Raw genomic sequence first — 25,662 nt, 5'->3', positions numbered from 1 at the left:
TTGCTCCTTGTCGGCGGCCGAAGCCCGTTTGATTTTTTTTTTAAATAACCCTTTTGCATGCTTTTTGTAGGCTTATGTGTTGCTTTTGCTTGAGACTGGGGACCCGCTTCTACAGCTTCTTCTTTAATGGAATATAAACCAAATAAATAAATAATGCATCGGCTGCTGCGCGCGCCTCCTGGCCCTCATACACCTGCTTGTGAGAAGGGACTCGCAAAGGCTTTCTAAATTTTTTGCTGTTGTTGTTGTTTCTGTGTGCCTTCCTTTTACTGCTCCTGTTGACTCTTCCCTGAACTCGGGGGAGGCAGTGAGCGGCGGAGCGGCGCAGGACGGTGATGCTCAGGGTGCAAGTCTGAGCAGGTGGCAGGGGGCGGAGAGAGAGGCGAGCGGCTGTCGCCGGTGCTGCGGCACGAGGGGGCGTGGCCGAGCGCTTCCTGCTCAGACGACCCACTCCCCCCCCCCACTTCTCCTTTCTCAGCCCGTGGCACAGGAAGCGCGCGCCAAGCCTGGGAATTAACCCTTGCACGCGGCGGCCGGCTGGAGGAACTCCTAGCAAGGCGCCGGGCTGCTGCCGTCGCTCCTCCTCCCGGCCGCTGCCGCCGATCCTGCGTTTCATTGTCACTCGCACCTCTGCTCCTCTGCCTTTGGGCAGGAGGAGGCTTGGGTGGCGGGTGGTGTATAAAGCCATGCTGCCCGGGGTGGGTGTGTTCGGCACCAGCCTGACAGCCAGGGTGATCATCCCTCTGCTGAAGAACGAGGGCTTCTCGGTGAAAGCTCTCTGGGGACGAACCCAGGAAGAGGCGGAGGAGCTGGCTCAGGAGATGAACGTGCCCTTCTATACCAGCCGGATCGACGATGTCCTCCTGCACCAGGACGTGGACCTGGTGTGCATCAACCTGCCCCCGCCTCTCACCCGGCAGATCGCCGTCAAGACTCTTGGTGAGTTTCCTGACGCAACCGATTCCCATTGTCGAACATCATAAGATCCTTTATTCTTCTTACTTTTTTTCCCCCCATTATTATTATTTTTAATGCTGCACGGGTGGGAGGGGGGATGTCCGCCTGCTATTTATCGTTCCCGGTTTGCTTTCATTTCTCGAATCATTGGCCTGAAGGGTTTTCGCTCCTGCAGAGCCGCATTAACCAGAGACTGTGCCAGCAGAAGTTCTTGCAATTTAGGTGGTATAGGAACGATCGGCAGAGCCTGACTTGCAGTGGCTCCTGCCGCCACCAACATAGCATTTTGGATTCATTTCACAAAAGAGCAAAAATTGCAACGACTAATAAATCATTTTTCATAAATGGGGGCGTGAGGGAGGGGGATTGTTAATTGGAATCTTTGCTATCAGTGCTTAATAAGTTAATATTAAGAAATTGGGTAAGCCAGGACTTACAGATGCGTGGAACACTTCCGAAATTTGTTCTTCTGTTCATTTTGTAAAGAAAATAAATGCTTTGAAAATGAAATTGCCAAAAAAAAACCCTCCAACATTTTCTTACCTCTGCAACGCGTGCTTTTGTATACTAGTTTTATCTAAAACGCTATACAGTTCATACTTTACAAATATAATGTGGTTACTGAATTAATCCATGTGATGTTTCTATGTATTTCTTGATTCATGGATTGGACAAAGAGGGCAGAATGTTTCCTTTCTGAGATAGTGCTTTTCTAGTTGGGGAGTTTTGGCAGGTGACAGATTGTACAGTAGAAACTGGAAGTTAGCCCTGGCACCAGGATTAAAATACTTGGTTTAAAATCAGTTGATGGGATGGAGTGGGAAATGCCTGTTACTGAATGCTAACGTTTTGTTTGCTGTCTCTGAATGCTTAGAATAGCGTTAGGCACCCTCAGGCGTTACCATTCAGCACTCAGAAATGTTGTATTTGTAGTTTGGTTTTTTTTTTTTTTTTTTTAAATATAATAAGGAAGCTTTATTAATTTGTGAGAAAAAGGTGCTGTGGGGAAAAAGAAGCCTCACCCCCCCTCCAACCCACGATGGAGCACTTTACCTGCTGTTGCACTGCATATGTTACTGTGCAAGGTAGGGGTGACTGCCAGCCAGCTGAATATTTTGATTGCCTGAAACATCTCCCTCTCCATATTTTTAGAACATAAAGAAATTAAGTTTGGCCAGGTAGAACAAACTCAGCTTTGCTGCTGTCTTAAACCGAATAGGACTGTCTTCCTGACAGGATATGATCCCGGGACCTTAGTAACCGAGTGCCTGATTCTCTAAGCTTTTTTCCCCCTGTATACGGAGAATGAGACAAGCCTTCGTGCATCAGTGCTTGTTTATGACATTTAGAATTGTGTGTTGTGACCTGTGGCCTGTGTTAATTACATTGCATATGTATACCGCTCTGGGACAAAGCCCTTGCAGGCTGTAATTGGAAGATACACATTTATTAAAGCATTGTCATTTAGTCTGTGATACTGTTTGTACTACACTCTAACTGGGGAGGGATAATTTCAGAGAATGTAGGATCTTTTTTCCTTGGTGTGTAAATAGGCTGCTACTCTACAGTCTCCCCAAAATGATCCTAGAGCAGCAGGGCCCTTCTTCAGCTGTTATGGGCTTCCTGTGGCACCAGGAAATTTCCCCTGGAGCCTCTCTGCTATCCTACATCTCTCGCCTTCTCTGGACTGTGTCACCCGGGTGCGTTTGCGTAGGCACCTCGACAAACTCCCAGAACCTGTTCCCCCATTTGAACGTTTGCATAAGGTGAGTGAAATCTGGTTGCAGGCGTGGTTAGCAAGATGGCCAGAGGTTTTTTGTGAAGGTTTCAAAGAAAACAGGCTACATGGGGCAAGCTAATTAAAAAAACACTGGGATGGAGGAAAGTAAAGGAAAAACAAAATAGCAGACACTGTAATGATAATAATTAAAATACCATCTGATGATGCTAACGGGAAGGAGGTCGTAAATACGTGCAGTGGTGCCTCTCCAAGCTTTCAGTACAGTGTACGTGAGCAGACGTTAACAAAATGCTCCTGTGGACACGAGGAACCCTGTCTGTGTTGATGGGTGATGGTGTGTGGGCATCGCTAGAGCGTCCCACTGCTGAGAATTCTTCCTGCATCTATTCCAGTATACTGTATTATAAATAATGTATTTTGTTACAAGGTCAAATATGGACGGATTAGCAATAATAGTCTATAATTCCCCTTCCCCTGACGGATCAGAAGCCTTATTGTTTTTAAAGTACAGAAATAAAAGGCTAACAAATAAAAAACATGTATCAGGTGATAACCTTTTTATTGGACTAACTTAATACATTTCTTGACTAGCTTTCGATTGCTAATGCTCTCATGTTCAGTTCAGAATTCAAATAAGCAAAAGGTGACAATTTATCAGGAAATATAGAATAGCGTGGCTGCCGTAAGTGAATTATAAAAGACTTTCCAGTCTTTAAAGTAGCAGCACTATCCGAATTGCTCAAAACGCATCTCGTCTGTACCCTAGTTCTGTTCCCTTGATATTTTTGCCTATAGGTCTTCTTTTTTTTGCCCTTTAATTTCTTTATAGTTTTACACTTGCTTAGAATAGGAGTTAAATACTTTACTATGCTCATATGAAAACTCTGCTTCCTGGTGCCCACCCTTTGTCTGTTTGTGGTGGTTTTGTATTTTATGTGTAGGGTTTTAATCTGGGTAGGCTGGCTTCTGATCATAGCAGTGAGGGTGACTAGGTAGCAAGAGCTGTCCGAAACATAAAAACCTCCATCCTTAGCAATGAGGTAGAAACTGCAGCAAAAAAGGTGATGTTAAGGGTTGCTTTCATGTTTTTGACTCTCTAAATGAATCCATTGAAATGTTTGTTTTTGCTCATGTTGCATTACAAGCTGTACCTGGTGAAAGCTGAGTGCTCTGCACCGTTTGCCAAACAGTCCTGAAGGCTTCAGGGCAGCTAGTGGCAGTGCAAGGCTTCCTTCCCACATTTTCCGCAGTCGCAGTGACCCCGGGGGCAGGATTCCTGGCTGGTGGCGATGCCGTTTATCAGGCCAACCTAAGTCATATCAAGAGACGGTGTGGCACATGAGCCGTTGAGAACAGATCTGTGAAGAAGGGACTTAGGCGCTCTGGAAACCTCACGATGTTTTTGGCTCCGTCGTAGGTTTCCCCAGTGAAAGATATCACCACATGCAAAGAATCCCTTAAGCCTGGCCTGATGAAGTCACCCTGAATGTAATAAGGTGCGCTAAGGCTAGCACACATTTTTGTGCTTGTCTTTGTTTTTTTTCCCCTTCAATTTTGGATTAAGTAGATCTAGTTGCACCAGATTTGGTGTGGAGTTAGGTGCCTGGGGGCTGGGGGGGGGGATGGGACACATTAGGCTTTTTGTGCATTTTCTAAATTTGGTGAGTGCTTTGCAGGGGCACAGGAGGTGGGCAAACTGGGCACGTTTGCCATAGGAAGTGCATGGGGGGGGGGGGGAAAGAGATTGGAACGAGGCTCTGTCTTCTAGAAGGTCAGACTTTCTAGCGGTTTCCTCAGCATCTCTCTGGCGACTTGAACTCTGTGCTTTGTGTTTAGAGAACTCTGCTGTACTCTTGTCAGCTTCTGCTGAACTAAAACATCACTAAATCCTGTGTTCGGTTTTGAAACGTAGGAGAAATGCATTTACTGTCATGCTGAGGAAGTTGAGGTCAAGCATACCCAAGGGTTCTGCTAAGGGTTGCTAGTCGCACTGCTCTGTTGGTTCAGGTAGAAATATGAAAAGCAATTCAACATGCAAAGAGTATTTCCTGTGACTCATTGCTGTCCTGGTTTATCTGAGCTACACTATTGTTAATAGTGATATGAAATTCTACCTTACATTTTACTGCGTTCTGTGTTGAGCAGTTATTACATTGCCCGAACACGGACAAATCTGCTAAACGTCTTTCACGCTAATATATTGCAATCATCAGGGTCAGCATTAACGCCTAGGAAACATCTGCTCAGTTTTCCAGACACCGGAAACAAAAACTCCACAAAGGCTTTCAAAAGTGTGAGAAAAAGCTGATGTAGATCCAGGAGGACAAGAGCTCACAGGAAAAAGACCCCCCCAAAAAGCTCGGACACAGGTGCGCCCATTTTCTGCCATTCACGTTTGGGTCTTTATAACCACAGAAGGCGCTGTCTACTCAGAGGGTGCACATCCATGGCCTCACGAGACATCTACGTATTCTGTGTTAGATGGCTAATTTTGTCTACGTGCCCTTCTGTTTCTTTCATTCTCAATATTTTTTTTCTTTTTCAGTTTCAGTATTTTACTTCCAAAGTGTTTCGTAGCAGATTATTTCATATGGCCGAGCACTGTAAAATCATATTATATTAACTAATCGTACCACCCAGCTTCTCCATTTTCAGTTTGCAACATTTTAAGGATGTTAAAAGGCCCACGATTACGCTCGTATGGGAATCTATCAGACAGCATGTTGCCCTTGCACTCTTCCCGTGCTCTTAGTGGTCCGTGTTTTCGTGGGACCCTGGTGTTGTGATGCACGGTTTCAAGATTCCCGCTGCTGTTCCTGATGATTTCCTGGAAAGCAGCGTGGTTGCTGTGTGTGTCTCAGAACCGAAGGAGGCGGAAGAGATGGAAGTAGAAATAAAGTACCTTCGGGCCCATTTTAAGAAACGGCGCTGGCAAAGCTCAAATCAAATGCTATTTAAAACGTTGTTTTCTTTGAGCCCAGGGGGAAAAGTGGTGGATGGGGGGGGGGGGGGGGGGGAAACACCTCCAGCACCTGTTCAGACCCCACCTCTTATTTTTGCATGGGCGAGCCCAACCGGTAAGGCTCTTTTTAGGAGAAGCGAAGAATTGCCAGCTTTGCCCATGACAAATCAAAGAGGAGGATCCAAGAGGGTGGGCTGGACAGTACAGCCTGCTGCTCAGCTTTTATTTCAAATCCATTTTGGGACTGTGTACTAAAGGGTGTTTAGCATTAACGTCTGTGTTAATGTGGGCATCAGCTGGCATCCATGTACGGTGCATGGTGTTTGCAGGCAGGGTAGAATCACTATTGGGGAACAGGCAGTAATGCTAACGTGTGTGCAAATGAGCTAATAACCCCTCAGAATGCCAGTGACTTCATTAAGTATTAGCACCGGTTGAACTAATACCCATGAGGCCTAATACAGTCCACCTAATGCTCAGGAGGTGTATTTAAACTTAGTAGCCTTTGTAGATTGCGTTAACTCAGGCCTCCAGAGCCCTAACATTACTCCCAAAACAGATCAGGGGGCCTTCCCATACAAACAGCCCTTCTGGGACAACTCCTTTCCTTCCCAGACCCAACCTATATCTAGGAAAATGGCTTCAGATTCTTCGCTAACAGGTGGTTGCCAGTTTCCCTCCTGTTAGAAGCGGCACCAAATTCAAAATGGCACCACTGACACTCAGGGGGGGGGGGGGGGAATTCCTGAGTAATTGTGAATGAAGACAGATAGAGCCAGATCCCAGCCCTGGTTCTGATTGAGCTGGACATACAAAGGAGCAGGAGGAAGGGACAGAGTCCAAAACAAATACAAAAGAATGTGTTTTATATCAAAATGAAAAAAAAAAAATCTTCAAAGCCTCGGCATGAACTCAGGGTCCGATGTAATAAGAGATGAGTAAACGATGTGTGCCGAATTTTAGTGCACATTTCTTTTTTACACACATGCTAAAAAAGTTTACTCTGGATGCAGGAAGCTAATAGCATGCAAATGTATTGGGAATTTAAAAAAAAGCACATAGTCAAAAATGTGCACAAAAAAACATTAAGTAGTGCCCAAAAAGCATGTTTAATGCACACAAATATGATTTAGGAGCATAAACAGTGTTTCAGGAACATAAACCATGGTTAAGGAGCATAAAGCAACTGAAAAAGTGTGCCAGACAAGCATAAAGTTAGAATGAGCTTCTCTTTGGGGCAGGCACTCATTAGCACAGTTATCACCATTTGTTGTATGTGCAACCGTCTTTGGGGGAAGGCACTTACAGTAGCACAGCTGTCACCATTGTGCAGCGTTTGTTGTGTGTACAACAGTCTAGTGCTGTTGCCTCACGCTTCTCTGGATTCCTCTCGGTGTGTAAGACCTGGGAGAACAGCTGGCAGCAGAACAGCTGGCAGCGTGAGGAGGGATGGCCAGCCTGATGTTGCGAGCCGGCGAAGTGACAGCACTAGCCGGTTGTACATGCAGCAAGCACTGCACAGTGGTGACAAGCGTGCTGCTGTAAATGCCAGCCTCATACAGCTTGCATAATGATAGCTGCACATACAGTTCTGCATCGCTGCCTTGGAGAGGAAGGGGTCTCAGGCAGAAGGTCTCTAGCTTGGGGGACTAGGTATGGGTTCTCCAATACTTAGCAAGTTTTTTTAGGCTTGGTAATTTAACTCCTGGGTCAGAGATGGAATACAAATTAACTAACTTTTCGGGGGCTACTTATTGTCTGTGGTGGCCCTGGAGTTCCCGGGTGTGGGGCTCCTAAACTTGGTTGCATCTGGGTACCTCTGGTCTGGGACCATGCTAGCACAGCACCGTAACACTAGCCCAAGAAATGCGAGTTAACTTTACTTCACCTCTCACCTGGAGACCAGGAGTTAAATTGCCAGCTTTAAAATAGCTTGCGGCTTTCCGGGCTTTAACGCATTTCCCTCTATGGGGAGTAATCGCTAATGTCTTCATTAACATGGGGATTTGCATGGAGGCATGCTAACGCGTCCTTACGTTTTTGTGTGCAGAACTCCTTATTACATTATTACATTGGGATAAAGCTGTGTGCACAAAAATGTTCACAGAAAACTAGTGCACCTTATTACTTTGAGAGCCTAACTAAGTTCACTGTAAGTGGAGGTTCCAAGGCCTATAAATTCTACCCAAAAAAGAAAAAAAAAAAGAACAGCTTAGATAACTTTCTCTAAATGAGGTAAGTCAAATCAGAGAAACCCGACCCGGACAAAGCATGTATCATATTGTTCCACTCTCAGAAAGAATATCAGCCAGCCAGTAGACAGCACATTTTATATTTCTTAATCTTTTACAACTGAAAAAGTCTCTAGGTAGATCAATGGCCCAATTCCACGTCTTCTTCTTAGGTCTTAGCATTAAAGGAGAAGGAGAGTTGATTGGGAATGAAGGAAAACAAGACTTTTGCTTATAATAAAAACAGTTGGCTACTGCAGAAAGAAATTAGCCCCAAAGGTCATCCATATCCTGGCTTAAACTGGGAAGCCTTCCGTGTGTGCCTGAGCTTCCTGAGAGCCTGCTAGGTATATCCTAGTTTATACTTCTGTAAAGAGGCCCAGTGCAAGGGTATTTGGAGCTTTAGGCAGTAAAATTTCTTTTGCACGCTCCCACCCCCAAGACTTACTGCTGGTGGCAGCTCCTGTGCTCTTTAGCTGCCGGTGGGTAGGTTCGGCTGGTGGCTCTGGGCCTCCTTCCATGGTTTTGATGCCCCCTCAAGGAGTCTCGCTCTAGGGAGCTGCCGAGTTCACCTAACGGAAGCACCAGCTCTGTCTGTAAAAAGCAAAACAAAACGTTTTCAGCATCCGATCTCCATCAGGTTCAAGGGTGAAAGAAGGAGGCCCTGGATCTTTCAGGTTATTTAGACATTCAGAGCCCAATGTGATCAAGGGTTTTTCCTGATCTGTGGGTATGGGAAAATGCTTTGGACAGCTGGCAAGCAGTAAGTATTCTAATTCGAGTTTATACTTTTTTTGGGGCATGACAGTATATTTTTGGATTTCCCTGGAAATGTACTTTTGTGGTGGAAAATGTGTTTTTAGTAGTTTCAGAGATCTGTTGTAATACCGACTTATAAAAATCATTTGGCATCATTCACATTCATCGCCTGACCAGTCCAGTGATTCCACACCATAAAATGTGGGAAGATCTTAATACCAAATAAATATAGCTTGGATAAGAACATAAAAAATTGCCATGCTGGGTCAGACCAAGGGTCCATCAAGCCCAGCATCCTGTTTCCAACAGTGGCCAATCCAGGTCACAAGAACCTGGCAAGTACCCAAACACCAAGAAGATCCCATGCTACTGATGCAATTAATAGCAGTGGCTATTCCCTAAGTAAAATTGATTAATAGCCATTAATGGACTTCTCCTCCAAGAACTTATCCAAACCTTTTTTGAACCCAGCTACACTAACTGCACTAACCACATCCTCTGGCAATAAATTCCAGAGCTCTATTGTGCGTTGAGTGAAAAAGAATCTTCTCCGATTAGTCTTAAATAGTTAGGTCAGTGGACTTCCTTTTCAGGAATGTGCAAGCATGGCAATGGGGAAGTAAAATTGGTGGACAGAACCAGAAAGCATTCAAATCTAGCCTTTATTAATGGGCAGTTGAAAGGGATGCGGGTGCTGGACCTTTGGACTTAGGAAGAATTCTGGGAGATTTTTTAATATCTGCAAAATTTAAATATCCGGTATGCAGAGCAGACCACACTATCTCCTCCGATGCCAGATTTATCTGCTCCTGAATGGCTTCGTTTGTGCTTTTTGTAATTCTGTGCTAAACCCGTCTTCCTCTTTGTAGTTCCAGAACACAAAGATGGGCGCATAGGGTATAATGTGAAAACAAGAAAGGGATGCACTTTATTTGTGATGCATCTTCACAGCCACTTCAGTTGCAAGCTTTGCCTTAATTGCTGCTCTTGGAGACTCTGCCTGGCATGCAGATAATGCTGAGTCACTGCTTCCCGCTCACTATCTGCCATCTCTCATTGTCTGCGAGTTCTACTGCATCACGCCGCCTGACAGGTTCACTCTGCCTAAGGACACACAGTGACCGACAGGAGCCTACAACGTTTCTGGCCTTAATGGAGAGCGCTAGCCGCCAAACCAAGTCTATGCCGATAGGGTCTGAGTTGCCAAAACTTGGTAAATTTGTCAGACAAAAGTAATAAAGGAGCAGGGTTTAGAGGCCCAGTGAATCTGGGGAAAACCAAATAAAACTGTACCCTGTTTTTGTTTTTTTCAGGCTTTTAGACCAGTCTCTGCTCTGAATCACACATATTAGGAGCATTATTGCAATTCGCGTGACCTTCATTGTCCTTTCCTTTGGGATTGTGATGGAGGAAACACGGCTGAGCATGCTTCCGCCGTGATGTTGGCTCAGAATTAAGTCGGCATGCCAAAAACACTTGCCCAGGCCTTAGTCATCAGACAGCCTCATTTAAATATGCTGCAAACTTCTCACACAACCTATGAGTGCAGAATGAGTGCAGAAAAGGGAAAAAGAAAATAAACGCTTATTTTTGGTGGGGAAAAAAACATTAACAGAAGTAGAAGGGGATTAAAATGAATGTTATCTAAGAATGAAGGAAAGTGCATTTGTGTGAAAAGAATAAAAAGTGATCTCAAGCCCTTTTGAACATTTTGTTTGGCATCTGGTTCTTACATCAAGGAGGACCATTCCTGTCACAAAAAACCACACCTCTGCATTTCATTTCCATAAAGTTTTATTCTTCACCAAATTCTTCCTAAGATAATATGAATTAATAGGTCAGCCTAGCACAAGAAGGAGGACAGGGAAGCACACAGCTATCCAAGACCTAGGGGTTGCTAACTGGCTGATATGGCTGGGTTTCTTCAAGGGAGGCAGACTGACTGCAAGATGAGAAAACTGGCCAGTATTAAGTGATCATATGCAGCAGAAAGTATTTTTATATGGGTTTGCACAGTAATTCTCAGCAGGTGTGTGTTACTTGGGCGGCACTTTCGTGAGCCGTCTCGCTTACCCCTGATACCGACGGACCCCGCTTGCGGCAGGAATGCCACTTGCTTCCAGGGCTGCACCGTGCAGCTCAAGCCCACGCAGCGCTCAGGCCTGCCATTGTCCTGCTCCTTCCAGCACCCTTTAGGCGTGCGCTCACGGTGTGCGCCTATATTTAAAAGAGCCATGGCGGGAATCCTGACCTGGCACCCTGTGATGACTTAAGGCCGTTTCAGACACCCCACAAATGCCTCAGCAAAGGGTCTCCTACCTTGGTAATGCATGTTGCTCCTCTGTTCCCAATTGTCCTGTGTTCCTGTGTCTTGCCTCGTCCTGCCTTGCCTTGTCCATCTTTGCCTCATTCACCATTGTCTTGTGCAGCCTTGCCTTGTCTTGTCCGTTTCGTCCAGCGTCTTCTGTGTGTCTTCATCACTCTTGGCCTGCCTAATGGATTCTGAACTCTTGCTTGGACCTGACCACGTTTGCCCGCTGTCTGCCCCAACCTTTGGCCTGTCTCCGTGTCTCCATCTTGCTGCCTGTCCTGACCCTGGCATGCTCTTGCGATTCTTGTTCTCTTCACTCCCCTAGGGACCCGTCTTAAGTCTTGCAGCTGCCAGAACCCAAGGGCTCAACCTGTGAGGGAGGCGGCTGGTATAGGTGAAGCTTCAGACTGTCCTGCAACAGGGCGCGTTTGCCAACTGCCGGCATAGGCCTTATAGATTCACCTACAAGGCTGCGTCAACTATGCCGCTCACGTTTACATTGCTCATTGCAGTGTGTCGGGGCACACTGGTGTGTCACAAGGTCCTGGGAGGTGTGTCACAGGGCCAGCAGGAGGCTGCTCTCTCTTTCCAGCCCGAGTGGGAGTTGGTTGACTTCTCCGTTATTGGGCCTGAGAAGAGGCTGCTCTTGCTTCCTTCTCCTCTTTCTGGCCCAGTGGGAGGCTGTTTCCTCCTTCATCCAGATCAGAGTGAGACATTTTTCTGGGCCCAGTGGGATACCCAACCTGTTCTTCTTCTGCTGGGCCTGGCAGCGATGCTGCTGATGCTCTCTTCACTCTGTGGGGCGTGAGTAAAAGGATGCTGGGGATATAGGGCTGGGGGTGGTGGAAGAGAGAAAGAGTGTGGATGCTGCTGAGCAGTAATGGGAGGGAAATAAGAGGTTGTGGAACCTGGGCGGGGAAGGGGGAAGGGGGGAAGGGACGGAAAGGAGCACAGGGAAGAGGAAGCTGGAGGAGGAAGGGGGTTGGGAATGCTGGGCAGGGATGTGTGTGAGGAAATGAATGAAAGGGAGTAATTGGGTCGTGGAGGAGAAGTGACAGGGTGCAAGAGCTATAATATGTCCGTTTTGGGAATGTGCATTTCTTCTATCTTTGCACTTTGCTTAGTGTAGCAGGAAATGTATTTCTGTTTCTAGTTCTCCAGTTTTGCACTGCATGCAGAGTGGCTTTTTGGAGTTTCCATTCAAGTTTTTGTCTCCATGTTTGTAATTTGTGGTATTTTTTTAAATTTAATCTTTATTCATTAATTAATTTACATCAAATGAAATAATTCAGAATTTGTAAATAATCCCAACACATTAATATAAGCAATAAAAGGAAAATGATATATCAACCAGTCCCACGTATAGGAGAGATTACATACCAGAGAGGCTAGGGGGAAGACAACTTCAATATCCCCACTTCTACCCCCAGTTGGAGCTGCAATAGTTTACATTTCCCCAGATGTAGCCAAAAGAAAACGCTCTAAGTGAGCAGGATCAAAAAATAAAAATTGATTACTCTGATAAGAAACTAAACATTTATAAGGATATTTAAGGAAAAAAATTGCACCTTTAATACATTTTGTCGTAAAGCAAAGAATAGTTTCCATTTGGGCCTGTGTTGCCCGGGAAATATCAGGAAAGACCCGGACCGTTTGGTGAAGGTCGGTTCTGAGTGTGTGACTGAGGTGAGGTATTTTTCCAGCATGTTGGCATTTGTTGTGTTTTCTCAATAGGACACGCACTGGTGCTGCACTGCTGCCTTTTCAAAGGTAGGGCTATTGCTGTTTGAGTGCTTGGAGTTAGTGCTGCTCTGGTATGGCAGGTTTGCTACACACGTGCTGAGTGGTTTTTTTTCATGTTTTGTATTTTACAATGTGCCTGGTAGTAGAGGGAGTTTGTGTTGCTGCTACTGAGATGACAGCAGAATCAGAATATCTTTTTTGTATGGTGAGTTGAATGGGGAAATATCCTAGTTCTGCTCTGTACCTATTGTTGGGAGACGAGGGTTCCTGTGGCTGTAGGGAATGGGGCGGATTTTCAGAGCCCTGCTCGCCTAAATCCGCCCAAATCCGGGCGGATTTAGGCGAGCAGGGCCCTGCGCGCCGGTGAGCCTATTTTACATAGGCTCACTGGCGCGCGCAGACCCCGGGACTCGCGTAAGTCCCGGGGTTCTCCGAGGGGGGCGTGTCGGGGGGCGGGCCCGAACCGCGCGGCGTTTAGGGGGCGTGCCGGGAGCATTTCGGGGGCGGGCCCGGAGGCGTGGTTACGGCCTGGGGCGGCCCGGGGGCATGGCCGCGCCCTACGGACCCGCCCCCAGGTCGCGTCCCGGCACGCAGGAGGTCCGCTGACACGCGGGGATTTACGCCTCCCTCTGGGAGGCGTAAATCCCCCGACAAAGGTAAGGGGGGGCTTAGACAGGGCCGGGTGGGTGGGTAAGGGAGGGGAAGGTGAGGGGAGGGCAAAAGGAAGTTCCCTCCGAGGCCGCTCCGATTTCGGAGCGGCCTTGGAGGGAACGGGGGTAGGCTGCGCGGCTCGGTGCGCGCCGGCTATACAGAATTGATAGCCTTGCGCGCGCCGATCCAGGATTTTAGTGGATACGCGCGGCTCCGCGCGTATCCACTAAAATCCAGCGTACTTTTGCTTGCGCCTGATGCGCCAGCAAAAGTAGGCCTATTCACATAGTTTGAAAATCTACCCCAATATGTTTACAGATAGTCCCATGACGGACATGTGTTCAGTGTGTCATGCAAGCAAGCATCTTATGTCAGGTGTGTCCTGACAGAAAAAAAAGGTTGAGAGCCACTGGATTAGTGAATCATCTCTTTGTGAAAATCCTACAGACAAAAAGCATTTTTATTCACAGGGCCACATGATTTTCTAAAATAAAAACTATTAGTATAAAAATCCTTCGATAGTAAATCATTCCTTCAGTACTCATTGGAAGTCAGTGTGACATATAGGGCAGATCTCTGTAAAACTGTGCCATGTTTTCCATGCACTTCCAGAAGAAAACACTTCCTTTGGAATAATAAATTTACACATTTTTTTGTGTGAATGGAATACTGTTTTTGGACCTTTATTTAAATAAAGATTTAAAAATAATTCAGTAAAGAAATATTTAGACTTTTATTGCATGTTGGTTCCACGCGCTTTATAAATCTTATGGCTAAGTAAAAGTTTTCATCTGAGACTATTTCCCTTACTAGATTTAAGTGCTGGTACTAGGCGAGTCCAGAGCAAGCAGTTTAAAATAATTTTTCTTTTGTGCTATGATTGAAAATAATGCATGGTTCCGTGTATTCACAGCAGTGAAAAAAAAGTCCCTTGAGATTGGAACCATTATGAAACGCGAGTGTGTGGTAAAATAAAGGAATGTACTTCAAACAATTGGCTTAATAATAACATAGCTCTCTCTCTGTCTCTCTGTGTATATATATATTTTGAGAGAGAGAAAGAGAGAGCTTGATCCTTATTCATGGAGGATGAATAGCTCGTTCATCACTCTGACTTCCCGTGGGTATTGGAGAGATGGTTTCCTGTTTGATGATTTTTCTTTTACTGCAGTGGTGTCTGATGTAGGAAAACCGTGTCACCCTGTGTGTCCTTTAAAAATCTCTCATTGACTTTCAATAGTAATTCTCTTTTTTTTTTTGTTTCTGACGATCGAATGACTTTAAAATATTGTAGAGGTTCCCCCTGAAGCAGTCACGTAGGTGGCGAAACGCCGCCTGGGTCAGGTGGGATGGGTGAAGTATGCTAGAAAAAGATTAAGATAAGAGCCATTGTGTGTGCGATCTGATGAGTGCCCTGTATTCGTATGGTTATTTGAATTATAATTTTTGATACGGCACGATCACTGTTTGTAGACACAGGTTTGGTATTGGCTCCTTCCGCTGCCCCTGTGGTTAAGCTTCAGAGGTGTAAAACACAGCCGGCACATGGCTTTCCCCTGACTGCAGCACTTAACACCCTAGGCCTTCCCCCCCTGTGCTCTTCAACTAAGCTGTGCATTTCAGCGATAGGATTGCCTTTTTCATGGGTGCCAGGACTGAAAGCAGACAGTCGTCTAATCTAAAAAAAGAAAATGCGGGAAAAAGGTTTTTTTCCCCCCACAATTGTTTTGAGAGAAAAATGTTTTTTTTTCCAGTTCGATCGCCCTTGAGAAGGGCAGTTCTGCTGCTGAAAGATGACTGTACCAGGGGCTTTCCTTGCGTGGCCTTTCTGCCTTTGTATGAAAAGATATGGGGCTGTGACTGCTGCGGGTTTGTGGACCATTTCTGGCCTCTTTGATCCAGCTTCTGTGGTATGACCCGTTTTCTGAGTATGGCTTCTTTTATAACTGTATCATAACGATTGGGTCAGCCGTATTATTTTCACTCTCCTTGCAGCTTCTTTTTATTTATTTATTTATTTATTTATTTATTTAGAATTTTTATATACCGACATTCTCGATACAAATATCAAATCAGATCGGTTTCCATTAAACAAAACAGTCACGGTTGAGGCGTTACATTGAACAGGGTGTCTGAACATTAGAACGTAGATATTAGATAGTCATAAATAACTCGTCGAACAGCGTTAAAAAACGTAACAAACTAAATAAAATTAAATTGAATGATACATGTAACAGCGAACAGTGTTAATGGGCGTAACATAAGCTAATGAACTAATGCATCTACTAGGGTGTCTTTCATAACATGTGGACTGTCCAGATCAGGCGTAAGTGGGCCCTGAGGGGCGTGGGAGTGATCATGAGTCTTGTTGTGGTCTATTTCGCCCTTTGACCGGTGTCCGAGTGTTCTTGCGATTCCGGGAAGGCTTGCCGGAAGAGCCATGTTTTTAGGTGTTTCTTAAAGGTTTGATGACGTTTCTTGGCGAAGCTCTGGAGGTAGTGAGTTCCAGAGGGTGGGCCCGGCTGTAGAGAGTGCTCGTTTTCTTAATGAGGTTTTGACCGGAGGAGCATATAGGGATCCTTTTTCTAGCCCGAGTAGGTGGTAGTAGCAGCCGTTTTCAAACAGTCGCAAAATACTGCGCCTCTTTTGCATTCATCTGTTTTACAATGCGTGCAGCTCCTGCACTCGGAGGGAGAAGCTGTCCTCCTGAGCGTCCTTTCTAGATGTGAAGCTATTGGTGGCTCATGCCTTTTTTAATTGTCATTCCACGATGAAGCTCAAAGTGATCTACAGTAGTTGGAAGCAAATACTTGAAAACCAGTTGCCTAAAAACATGGTCTAGAACAGTAAGTCACCATAACAAAACTTGGTGTGCAAAAACGTCAGAAATAACTCCCTTGACGTGCTCCAGCAGACTACATTGCACGTTTGTCTGAGGCAGGAAGGAGAGCCCAGTCACCAGGGTGAAATGCTGACTTGCACAATAAAACAGTCAGAAACCCCCCCAGGATATGCTCTAATTTGACATCGTTCCAAACGGGGGGGAAACCTCGCATTTTTGCTGAATTCTAGGAGCTCTTTTATTTACTGGTATTAATGTTTTCAATGTCTCCCAGCCTTGAACACCTGGGGCCATAGGTTTGATCCCTGCTGCCCGCGATCCTCCCCCTTTGCCTCTCCCCAACTTGCCACCCCATAGCAACCCCCACTGCTGCTTGTGAACCTGATAATGAAGTCTCCATCTGCTAGCGATTGGCAGCTACGTAAAGAAAGAAGGTAAGAAATTTCAGACTGAAGGCCCATCAGACCCAGCATACTGGCTTTGATGGTGACAAGCAGAAGGTACCTAAAGAAGTGTACAGAAGCGATGTGAGGTGGGCGCAGTGGTCTACCCCCTGACAGTCTCTTCCAGCTGACACACTAAACCCAGGATGACTCTTCAGACTTGTCATTTTTCTTCTTCCCTCCCGGTTCTCTTTCAGTGGCCTCTGCCGCTCCCTGTCCTTAGACGGCAAGCCTGGGCAGCACGTGGCGGCTGGGGAGGAGGACTCTTACTGGTCTGACAACTGCCTTCTCCATGGGCATCCTGTTTACCTTCACAGTGTCCCATTTCAGTGAGCTCCACAGATGAGCTGTGCACTCTCTGAAGAGGTAACTTCTTCCCTTTGCTTGTTTTTAAACCTTTCGGTCTGCTACTTTCATCTGGTACCCTCTTTTCACGTCATTCATGGACTTATGTGCCTCTGTTATTTCTTTTTCAGTCTGGAAAGGTCCTCGGATTTTTCGAGTCTCTCCTGGTATGGAAGCTGTTCCATACCCCTGATCAGGGATGTTGTTGCATCTTGCCAAGGGGGGTGCTTAGTCCTGCTCCACAGTAACACAGCAAGGCACTCCTGGGTTGCATCTCTTAGTTGCATTTTGTATAATTTGAATTTTGGGGAAGTTGATGATTGCTGGACTGAACACCCATTTTAGATCCTAATTGAGGGCTAGTAAGGGGGGGATAGTATTGCAGTGCTTCATTTCCTTCCGGTTCAATGGGAGGAAGTAACAGTTGCAAATCGTTGGTTTCTGGCCTGGGTCAGTCTTGTCCCCATTATTTCTTTAATCATTATATATCTTCTTTATGCGAGATGATTAGTGCATTGGGGATGAGATATTAATGTATTCCTAATGACATTCAGATCTTTCTACCAGATTCTAAAGTGTAGGGGGGGGTGGGGGCTGGTAGAAATGGAGTCTATTAATCGCAGATTAAAAATCATATCCCAGCCACTAGGATATGATTTTTAATCTGTGATACACTAATAAACTTAACTTGAATGTTCAAAAAAAACTGTGGCATTATGGTTAGGGAAGAGGAAACTTCATCCTGATCTGAGGATTATTTCAGATGTTTCAATGATTCTCCTTCACTCTTCTCTCCGTAACCTGGGAATTTAAGTTGATTCAAGACTAACCTTTGAGGCTCAAATTTCCTCAGTGGTAAAATCTACTACTTAAGACTGTGGAAGACCACATTTATAATATCAGAACTTGGTCTCTGTGGTTCAGGCTTTAATAATTTCTAGATTAGGCTATTGTACTGCAGTCTATTTGAGGCTACCTCAGAAATTGGTAAGGAGATTACAGCTGCTCCAGAATACAGCAGCAAAGATTTTAGGTGGTTTGCATGCTACAGATCACATTTCTCCCCTCCTTAGGTAAATGCAATGGTACCCAGTTGAGTATCAGTGTGAGTTTAAGGTTCTGATGTAGACTGAATAATATCCAGAGTATCTCACAGAAAAATTAGTCAGTTATTCACCATTAGGGATGTACATTTGTGGTACGAACCAAAAATAGACCTTATATGAATATACACAAAAAAAGTTTGTGAATATTTGTTTTCTAAAAAAGTGTCCCCATGGCCTGGGTCCTGTCACCGAGGTCCAGATGTAGGTCTATGTCTAATGCCAGGTCCCGGTTGCTGAGGCTGAGCACCAGCACCCAGGCCCGGGTCCCAGTCGCCAAGGCCAGAACTCGATTGAGGCTGCTCCTAATTGCCTAGGGGTAGGCCTGATGCTGGAGCTCAGTCCGAGGCTGGGTCCTGGTCGCTGAGGCTCAGGCCTAGGCTCTGGCCTTGGAGACTGGGACCTGGCCTCAGCCAGGCCCTGGCATCAGATCTGGGTCTAGGTTTTAGGCCTAGGCCTCAGTGTCTTGGATCCGGCCAAGGTGTATTCCAAGGGGAATTATGGGCAGTGTAGGAAGGCAGTGAAGGCCTGGGTTTCATCAAGCTTTCTTCTTCATAGACATTTTTATTGTTGGCTTTTTTTCTTTTCAGTTGGCTTTGTTTAAACTGATATTAATATTGTAGTTGCTAATTGATAGGAAATGGTGTTGAATTATGAGTTTTAAACGACACAGTTTCTGCTCTTGCTTTATTTTCTTGTGCTGTTTTATTCTTATATGTTTGTCTTGTAAATTGCTGAGAGCCATCGGTTAGCAGCTATCAACGAATGTATATGTAAAATAAAGTAAAAGATCTTTTCCCATAGACACAGAATGGGAGAAGAACCTCAGTGAGTCAGGCCCCCACCAGCTATTTGTACTAATGATCTTTAATTATATGCTTCCTGAAGGTTTGAGTGCTGTAAGCATTGTATCTTTTTGACATTTTGATTTGTTTGATTTGTTAAGGGTAATTGTGCTGTAACTTCTTCTTCTGGGTTTTCGTGTAAACCATTGCAAACCCTTCCCTGTCCTCTTCTGGTGTGCCATGCCATTTCATACAGAACATGTTTTATTTGTTGTGTTTAGACATATCTTTATGCATTTTACTACTGTAGCAGAAAGAACTCAGAAGGGAACTTTTTCCAACGTAATGCTTCTCATTGGCTAATTGTAGCCTCAGCCCACAGGGCATCCTTGGTCATAATGTGTCCTGTGCGATAATGATGGTTTTGCTCTGCGGCGACTTTCATAATGTTTATATCTTTTTTTCCCCCCCCTATTTTTAAACTGATAGATGCTTTTATTGTAATCTTCGAATTTAATTGGAAAACAGATTTCATACCGGGATCAACTGCAGCATTCAGACCTGAAATAAAAACAACGGAATGGCTTTATTATTACTAGTTAACATGTGAACAGCTCTATGTGGACTGGAATGGATGGCTTGGATTGAAGGAACTTCGGGCAATCCTGGCTGCTTCTAGGATGGCACACAAAAACGTGAGGTATAATCGGACAGGTTTACCCTCATAAGTGAGTGGCCGTTCATATACACGAACTCGGTGTTTTTAAACCATTCAAGCACTTTAAATTTTATGTGCAAGCACTCATTTAGATAATCATAGGGTAACCCAAATTCTCTTTTTTTTGTAATTTTTCAATTTTTTTTAGAGAGTCCTTCTGTTACCAAACACATTGTACAAATGCCGTACAGAGATGTATAAATTCGCTAAAATTTAGAAGGAACAGTGTTTATACATCCCTGTACGGCATTTGTATTTAAAGTGCTTGAATGGTTTAAAAACACCGAGTTCATTTGTAATGTACATTTCACTTTTATATGACACTGATCTTTCAGGTGCAATTCGATCTTTCTGTTGATGTGCTCTGTTTTCTGATACTGAGTTGGAATGTATCATTGGTATTCTGTTTATCGGTTTGTATATCTGCCACTGTTAATAAATCTTTAAATTACAAAAAAAAACACCGAGTTCGTGTATATGAACAGCCACTCACTTATGAGGGTAAACCTGTCCGATTATACCTCACGTTTTTGTGTGTGATTTTTCTTGATATAGTGTTCATTCTATCACATACTTTACCAGTTTTTTTGATTTTTGCTTCTAGGATGGAGCATGGGGCAGCTGCAGGAGTGGATGCGCTGGTAGGGGGCCTGCAGGCAGAACCTGAAGGTGAAGGGAGAGAGGAGGTTTGGGGTATTGCAAGGAGCAGTCACCTCTGTGGACGGGGAGTTGGGAGGCTGCTAGGGAAAAGGCTTAGAGGAGAGTGCTCAGTGAGGCCTGAACTGGGCATTTGCATTTGTTTATGTATTTATTTTTTTCATATTTGATCTCTCATTTTTTCATCCCTAGAGCTGTAAGGTTAGTTAAATACAAATCATAAAAATATAATACAACCAAATAGCAAATAAAAAAAAAATAGAGAAAAACAAGATAGCACAACCAAATTTCCAACAGCATTAAAAAGCTCACTAAAATAACATAAACAATCAGCCCCCGAAAACCAAGATTCTGTCCTTAGTGTTGGACCCCATTGTTGAAACAGTTAACATAGAGCTCTTAAAAATGTTATTTTCCTATTTGCTGTATCTTAAAAAGTATCTGAAATGGATCTCTCTTTTTATTTCCCTGCATTGTCTGCATTTTATTTCTTTGTTTTGAGCTGTTTTTATTGTCACCTTAATTGTGTTTGACTTAATTTCAGGTAGATTTTCTGCTGAGCTTCAGGACATTGATGGTTATTTATCTGTTTGATCATGCAGTAGAGCTAGAAGGACATTGTTTTATTGATCTACAGAATCATTGGTTTCTAAAACTGACAGATGTATGGCAAGGAAATCTTTTCCACTGTTCCTCAGCTTACTAGACTGTTTTCCTTCTCAGCATGCACCTTCCGTTATCCATTTCCAAAATGTCAGCCTTTTTTTTTTTTTATCTTGACGAGTGCATCAAAACATTGTATGCTTTCAGTGTCCTATATTTCTGTGCGTGGCGATCATGAATGCCTCCCCTAGCACTGTGTCCTGTGAAATCACCACCGCAGAGTATCCAGGGAGTTTGGGTCACTTGGGACTGAGAGGGCTGACCTGCTGCCTCCATCTAATTGTTCTTCATAGAATTATTTTTTCTTCAAGTCAAGCTTTAGACAGAATTGAGACAGATAAGGATGTTTGTTGAAGTGCTTTGCGTTTGGGGTTGCTAGCTGTTCTTATTTTTTTTCGTACTGTACAGAGTTTGGGATATTGTACAGAAAAATAAGAGGAAGGAGCTAAAATGTTAGAAAATGGCCTGATTTTAGCCCTCCAGCTGCAGGTCAGCATTTAAGAACATTAGAACATAAGAACATAAGAAATTGTCATGCTGGGTCAGACCAAGGGTCCATCAAGCCCAGCATCCTGTTTCCAACAGAGGCCAAACCAGGCCACAAGAACCTGGCAATTACCCAAACACCAAGAAGATCCCATGCTACTGATGCAATTAATAGCAGTGGCTTTTCCCTAAGTCAACTTGATTAATAGCATTTAATGGACTTCTTCTCCAAAAACTTATCCAAACCTTTTTTGAACCCAGCTACACTAACTGCACTAACCTCATCCTCTGACAACAAATTCCAGAGCTTAATTGTGCATTGAGTGAAAAAGAATTTTATCTGATTAGTCTTAAATGTGCTACTTGCTAACTTCATGGAATGCCCCCTAATCCTTCTATTATTCGAAAGTGTAAATAACCGAGTCACATCTACTCATTCAAGACCTCTCATGATCTTAAAGACCTCTATCATATCCCCCCTCAGCCGTCTCTTCTCCAAGCTGAACAGCCCTAACCTCTTCAGCCTTTCCTCATAGGAAAGCTGTTCCATCCCCTTTATCATTTTGGTCGCCCTTCTCTGTACCTTCTCCATCGCAACTATATCTTTTTTGAGATGCGGCGACCAGAATTGTACACAGTATTCAAGGTGCAGTCTCACCATGGAGCGATGCAGAGGCATTGTGACATTTTCTGTTTTATTAACCATTCCCTTCCTAATAATTCTTAACATTGTTTGCTTTTTTGACTGCTGCAGCACACTGAGCTGACGATTTTAAAGTATTATTCACTATGATGCCTAGATCTTTTTCCTGGGTGATCCTCTCCTGCAGTGCGTGCTTTGGTAGCTACTCTATATTCAGTCTGTGTTGGAAGTGTTTACATAGATTTCAGTCCACTATTTAATCAAAGGCCTACAAAATTTTCCCCTGGGCTGGTAAAAAGAAACCTTTTTTGTAGTAAAGAAGTTTGAGAACAAGAGGTCATGATATGAAGCTCCAAAGAGGTAGGTTCAGGGGTAACATCAGAAAATATTTCTTCACAGCAAGGGCGGTGGATGCATGGAACAAGCTCCCAGCGGAGGTGATGGAGGCAAAAACAATAACAGTTTAAGAAAACATTAAGTGCAAAGAAGTGAGGGGAAATTCAGAGATCAGCTGGGACCGGTAAGTACACGGGGTAGACTAGATGGGTCCTTATCTGTGACTATATTCTGTGGTTTTGCGTATTTCTGATGGTGAAGAATGGCAATAGAAGTCGCATATGCAATCAAACCCCATCCACGAAGATATTAAACAGCATCTCCAAGCGGTCAGAAATTTGCTGGTTGAAAGTTGTCGGTCCTATTTGTGCAGACACAGCAGTAAATTCTTTGGTACCGAAGGAAAGGAGTCATAAATTGCAGGCACCTTTATATAGTTATTCTTGGGAAGCAGACTGCATGTATAATCATTGGACCTGCCAGTGGCCATGCCCCTGTACACAAGTTTTGCTGTGCTACGATGGAGGAGAGAGCGGGAATCCCGCTAGTAGACCGGGCCCACCCCAGACTGTGCTGCAGTTACCCAACTGACCCTAAGGATTCAGGGAGATCAGCAGCTGATGTGGATTATTTCAATGACCCCGTAATAATTAGAAGGCCATTTGAACCACACACGTGCAAATCTTCTTTCACAGATAGTGTTGGGTCAGCATTTTACCATCGGTCACTTTACCGATGAGTAGAATCATAAACCTGGAGATTTCCTTTTGCAGTGGAAAGATTTTTGCTGTTCCAGCATCGCTTCTTTTCACTGATAAGGATGGGATGCAGTGGTTGCGTCCGAGGGTTGGAAAACAGATGACGGCATGGATAGGAGCTGATGATTTTTTTTTTTTGGTACTGCCGTGAGTTCGGCCAATCAAAGAAAGATTAGATCTGCGGCCGATATTGGTTGCCTTAGCACTTAGTAGGTTGGGTTTTTTTTTTTTTTTAAAGCATCTGCTCTTGGTTTTTCAGAGCTATGGAAGCCTTTTTCTGTACTGCTCAGCATTTTCGCTGCTGGAGGACAGAATTGTCCTCTGCGTCAGGGGTGTAATGAGTATAGCCTTGAACATGCTGGAAATATTGCCCTGTCAGCTTCTATAGGAAAAGCCTTTAGTCCATGAAGGGCTAGAATATGTACTTGGTGCAAAAGAAAAAAAATAGAGCTTAACCCTATCCTGTCTTCACAGATTGTGTGTTGTACAGCTGTGCAATTCATACCTGTTACCTTGGAATTTGATTATAATCTTCTCTCTTATTATGACATGGCCAAAAAAAAAAAAAAGAATGCCTTGAACTCAACAGATTCAACGTGATATGTTTTTGTCAGTTTGCTGTAGTCTGTTTTTTGTTTTTGAATGGCTGCTGGGATGACGAGGGGGGAAAGCAGCGTGTCATGTTATGTGAGAACGAGAAGGAGATGCAGAGATTTTGCTTTCTGCCTCATCATTTCTCACAAACTAGAAAACTGAAGGCCTTGTTAAGCAAGGTTTGGAGGGAGGGAGAGGATTATTAAAATAAGGTAAAAAAAAAAATATATTCAGATTTGTTTTCTGCGCTTGGAATAAAACCTACCAAGCTATAGCAGTGGGACTTAGCTTTGCGTGCTGGCACGAGGGGGGGGGGGGGGGATCCTACATTTGCTTGCCTTGCTGTAGCACAGCCAGCTAGCAGAAGGAAGGTCTGGGGGCCTGAGACGTCTTCCAGACAGCCCTGCCTGCCCGCTTCTTTCTCTTGGTTAATTAGTATGTCAGAGCCTGAAATTAGCTGCAGAGAAATGAAAAACTGCTTTTAATCTTAACTACATTAAATGTGTCATTCCCAGCGTTGTGCTGGTGCCAAAACACCGCTGCAGTTTCCTGGGGGAAACAGCACCACAGGAGATGCAAGAAGGTGCCCGACTGGCAAACCCTGCATGCGTTCCCCTGCCAGGTACCAGTCTCCTGCTGCTCTCCAGGAAGCAGAGTCAAGCACAGAAAAGGGAGCAGAACACACTAGAAAACTCACAGGGTTTGGAAAGTGATTGTCAGAGGGTAAATGAATGTGTGCGGTTGCTGCTGTTCGAAAGTTGTCGCTTTTTAAATGGATATTTGAACTGTGTAGGAAGCAGAAAAAAAAATTTCAGCTTTTTGATCACTACAACTGAGGCCCTTGTTCGTCAATAGGATATTACAAGCAGGTCCTCGTGGTAACCGCAGGTAGTGTCCACTGCCGTGCTGTGATAATCTGAAATAAGTTAGCGAAAGTAAACTGTGCTTGGTTTATCGCATTCTACACAAACAGAGGACACCTGCCCCTCTGTGCTGTGGATTAGGAGGACAGCAAGTATATAGGAGAAAACTGATAAAGAGAGTTATCTAGCAAGGGAAAAATATCACCACTGAGGTTATTTCCTAAATGATATCATAAATCACAATGGCAAACAGAGGTTTCTCAGTGTCAACAGAACTCTGAGAAGGTAATGTTTACCTATAAGAGTAAGATAATGACTTTTCTTTCTTTTTTTTTTTTTTCACCCCAACCAAGGGCAGGAGAAGCCAGGACCATAAGAGAGGGAGGGAGGGTTTTATCAGGCCTTGCTTCCACTTACCCAGGGTGTGATTCTGAGACTTACAGAGGACAGGAAATTGGCCCAGGGCATAAACTGAAAACTTAAGTTCAGGCAGCTAGTTGTCTGCAGGCTGGAAAATATGGCCTGGAGGATGGAACAGGGTAACAAGGTTCAGTCTCTCCTGAAGCAGTTCCCCGTCCTGGAGACATGCCCTTTCATACAAGCTGTTTCTTACTTGCTGGTGTGTCTTTGTAGACTCAGGTGTTTGATTCTTTGGAAAATGTATCCTAAAATACTTTTGGCTCTTCCAGTGTAAAATAACAAAAGCCCCAAAGTGATTTACTGATCTGATGTGAAGCCGACATAAAAAGCTGGGATTTGTTCTAGCATCAGCTGGTGGATAAAAATCAAGTCTCTTACACAGTTAACCACTGCTATTCATCCTGTTTCACCGGTTTTGATTCTGGTGCAAAAGAAAACAGTCAGACATCGACTGGAATAACCAAGAGCACCCAGTTGGCAGTTCTGCTCATCCGATTAATTGGTTAACACCAGCTACATATAACAGTTGAAACTATTGAATTTCAGGCAGTGCTTCATATTATTTAGAGTGATGTAATCAGGCTGCAAATCTGTAAAACTCCTGATCGATGTAACTAGCTCTCTGGGGATATTTGGCCTGGCTCAAGGGAC

At 44.3% G+C, this 25,662-nt stretch overlaps 1 protein-coding gene across 1 annotated transcript in view; it reads left to right on the top strand.

The window, feature by feature from the left end:
- Positions 1-463: 463 nt before the first annotated feature.
- The window catches only part of GFOD1 (glucose-fructose oxidoreductase domain containing 1), a 158,098-nt gene continuing 132,899 nt past the window's right edge, over positions 464-25,662 (top strand). Inside the window, exon 1 of the mRNA XM_029590674.1 lies at positions 464-939. Coding sequence (XP_029446534.1) covers positions 687-939 — 253 coding nt within the window. The 5' untranslated portion in view covers positions 464-686. The remainder of the gene's footprint in view (positions 940-25,662) is intronic.

This window comes from Rhinatrema bivittatum, chromosome 2 (genome assembly GCF_901001135.1).
Source record: "Rhinatrema bivittatum chromosome 2, aRhiBiv1.1, whole genome shotgun sequence".
Taxonomy (NCBI): domain Eukaryota; kingdom Metazoa; phylum Chordata; class Amphibia; order Gymnophiona; family Rhinatrematidae; genus Rhinatrema; species Rhinatrema bivittatum.
The sequence above is the reverse complement of the archived record's forward strand: the minus strand, read 5'-3'. Positions and strand labels throughout refer to the sequence as shown.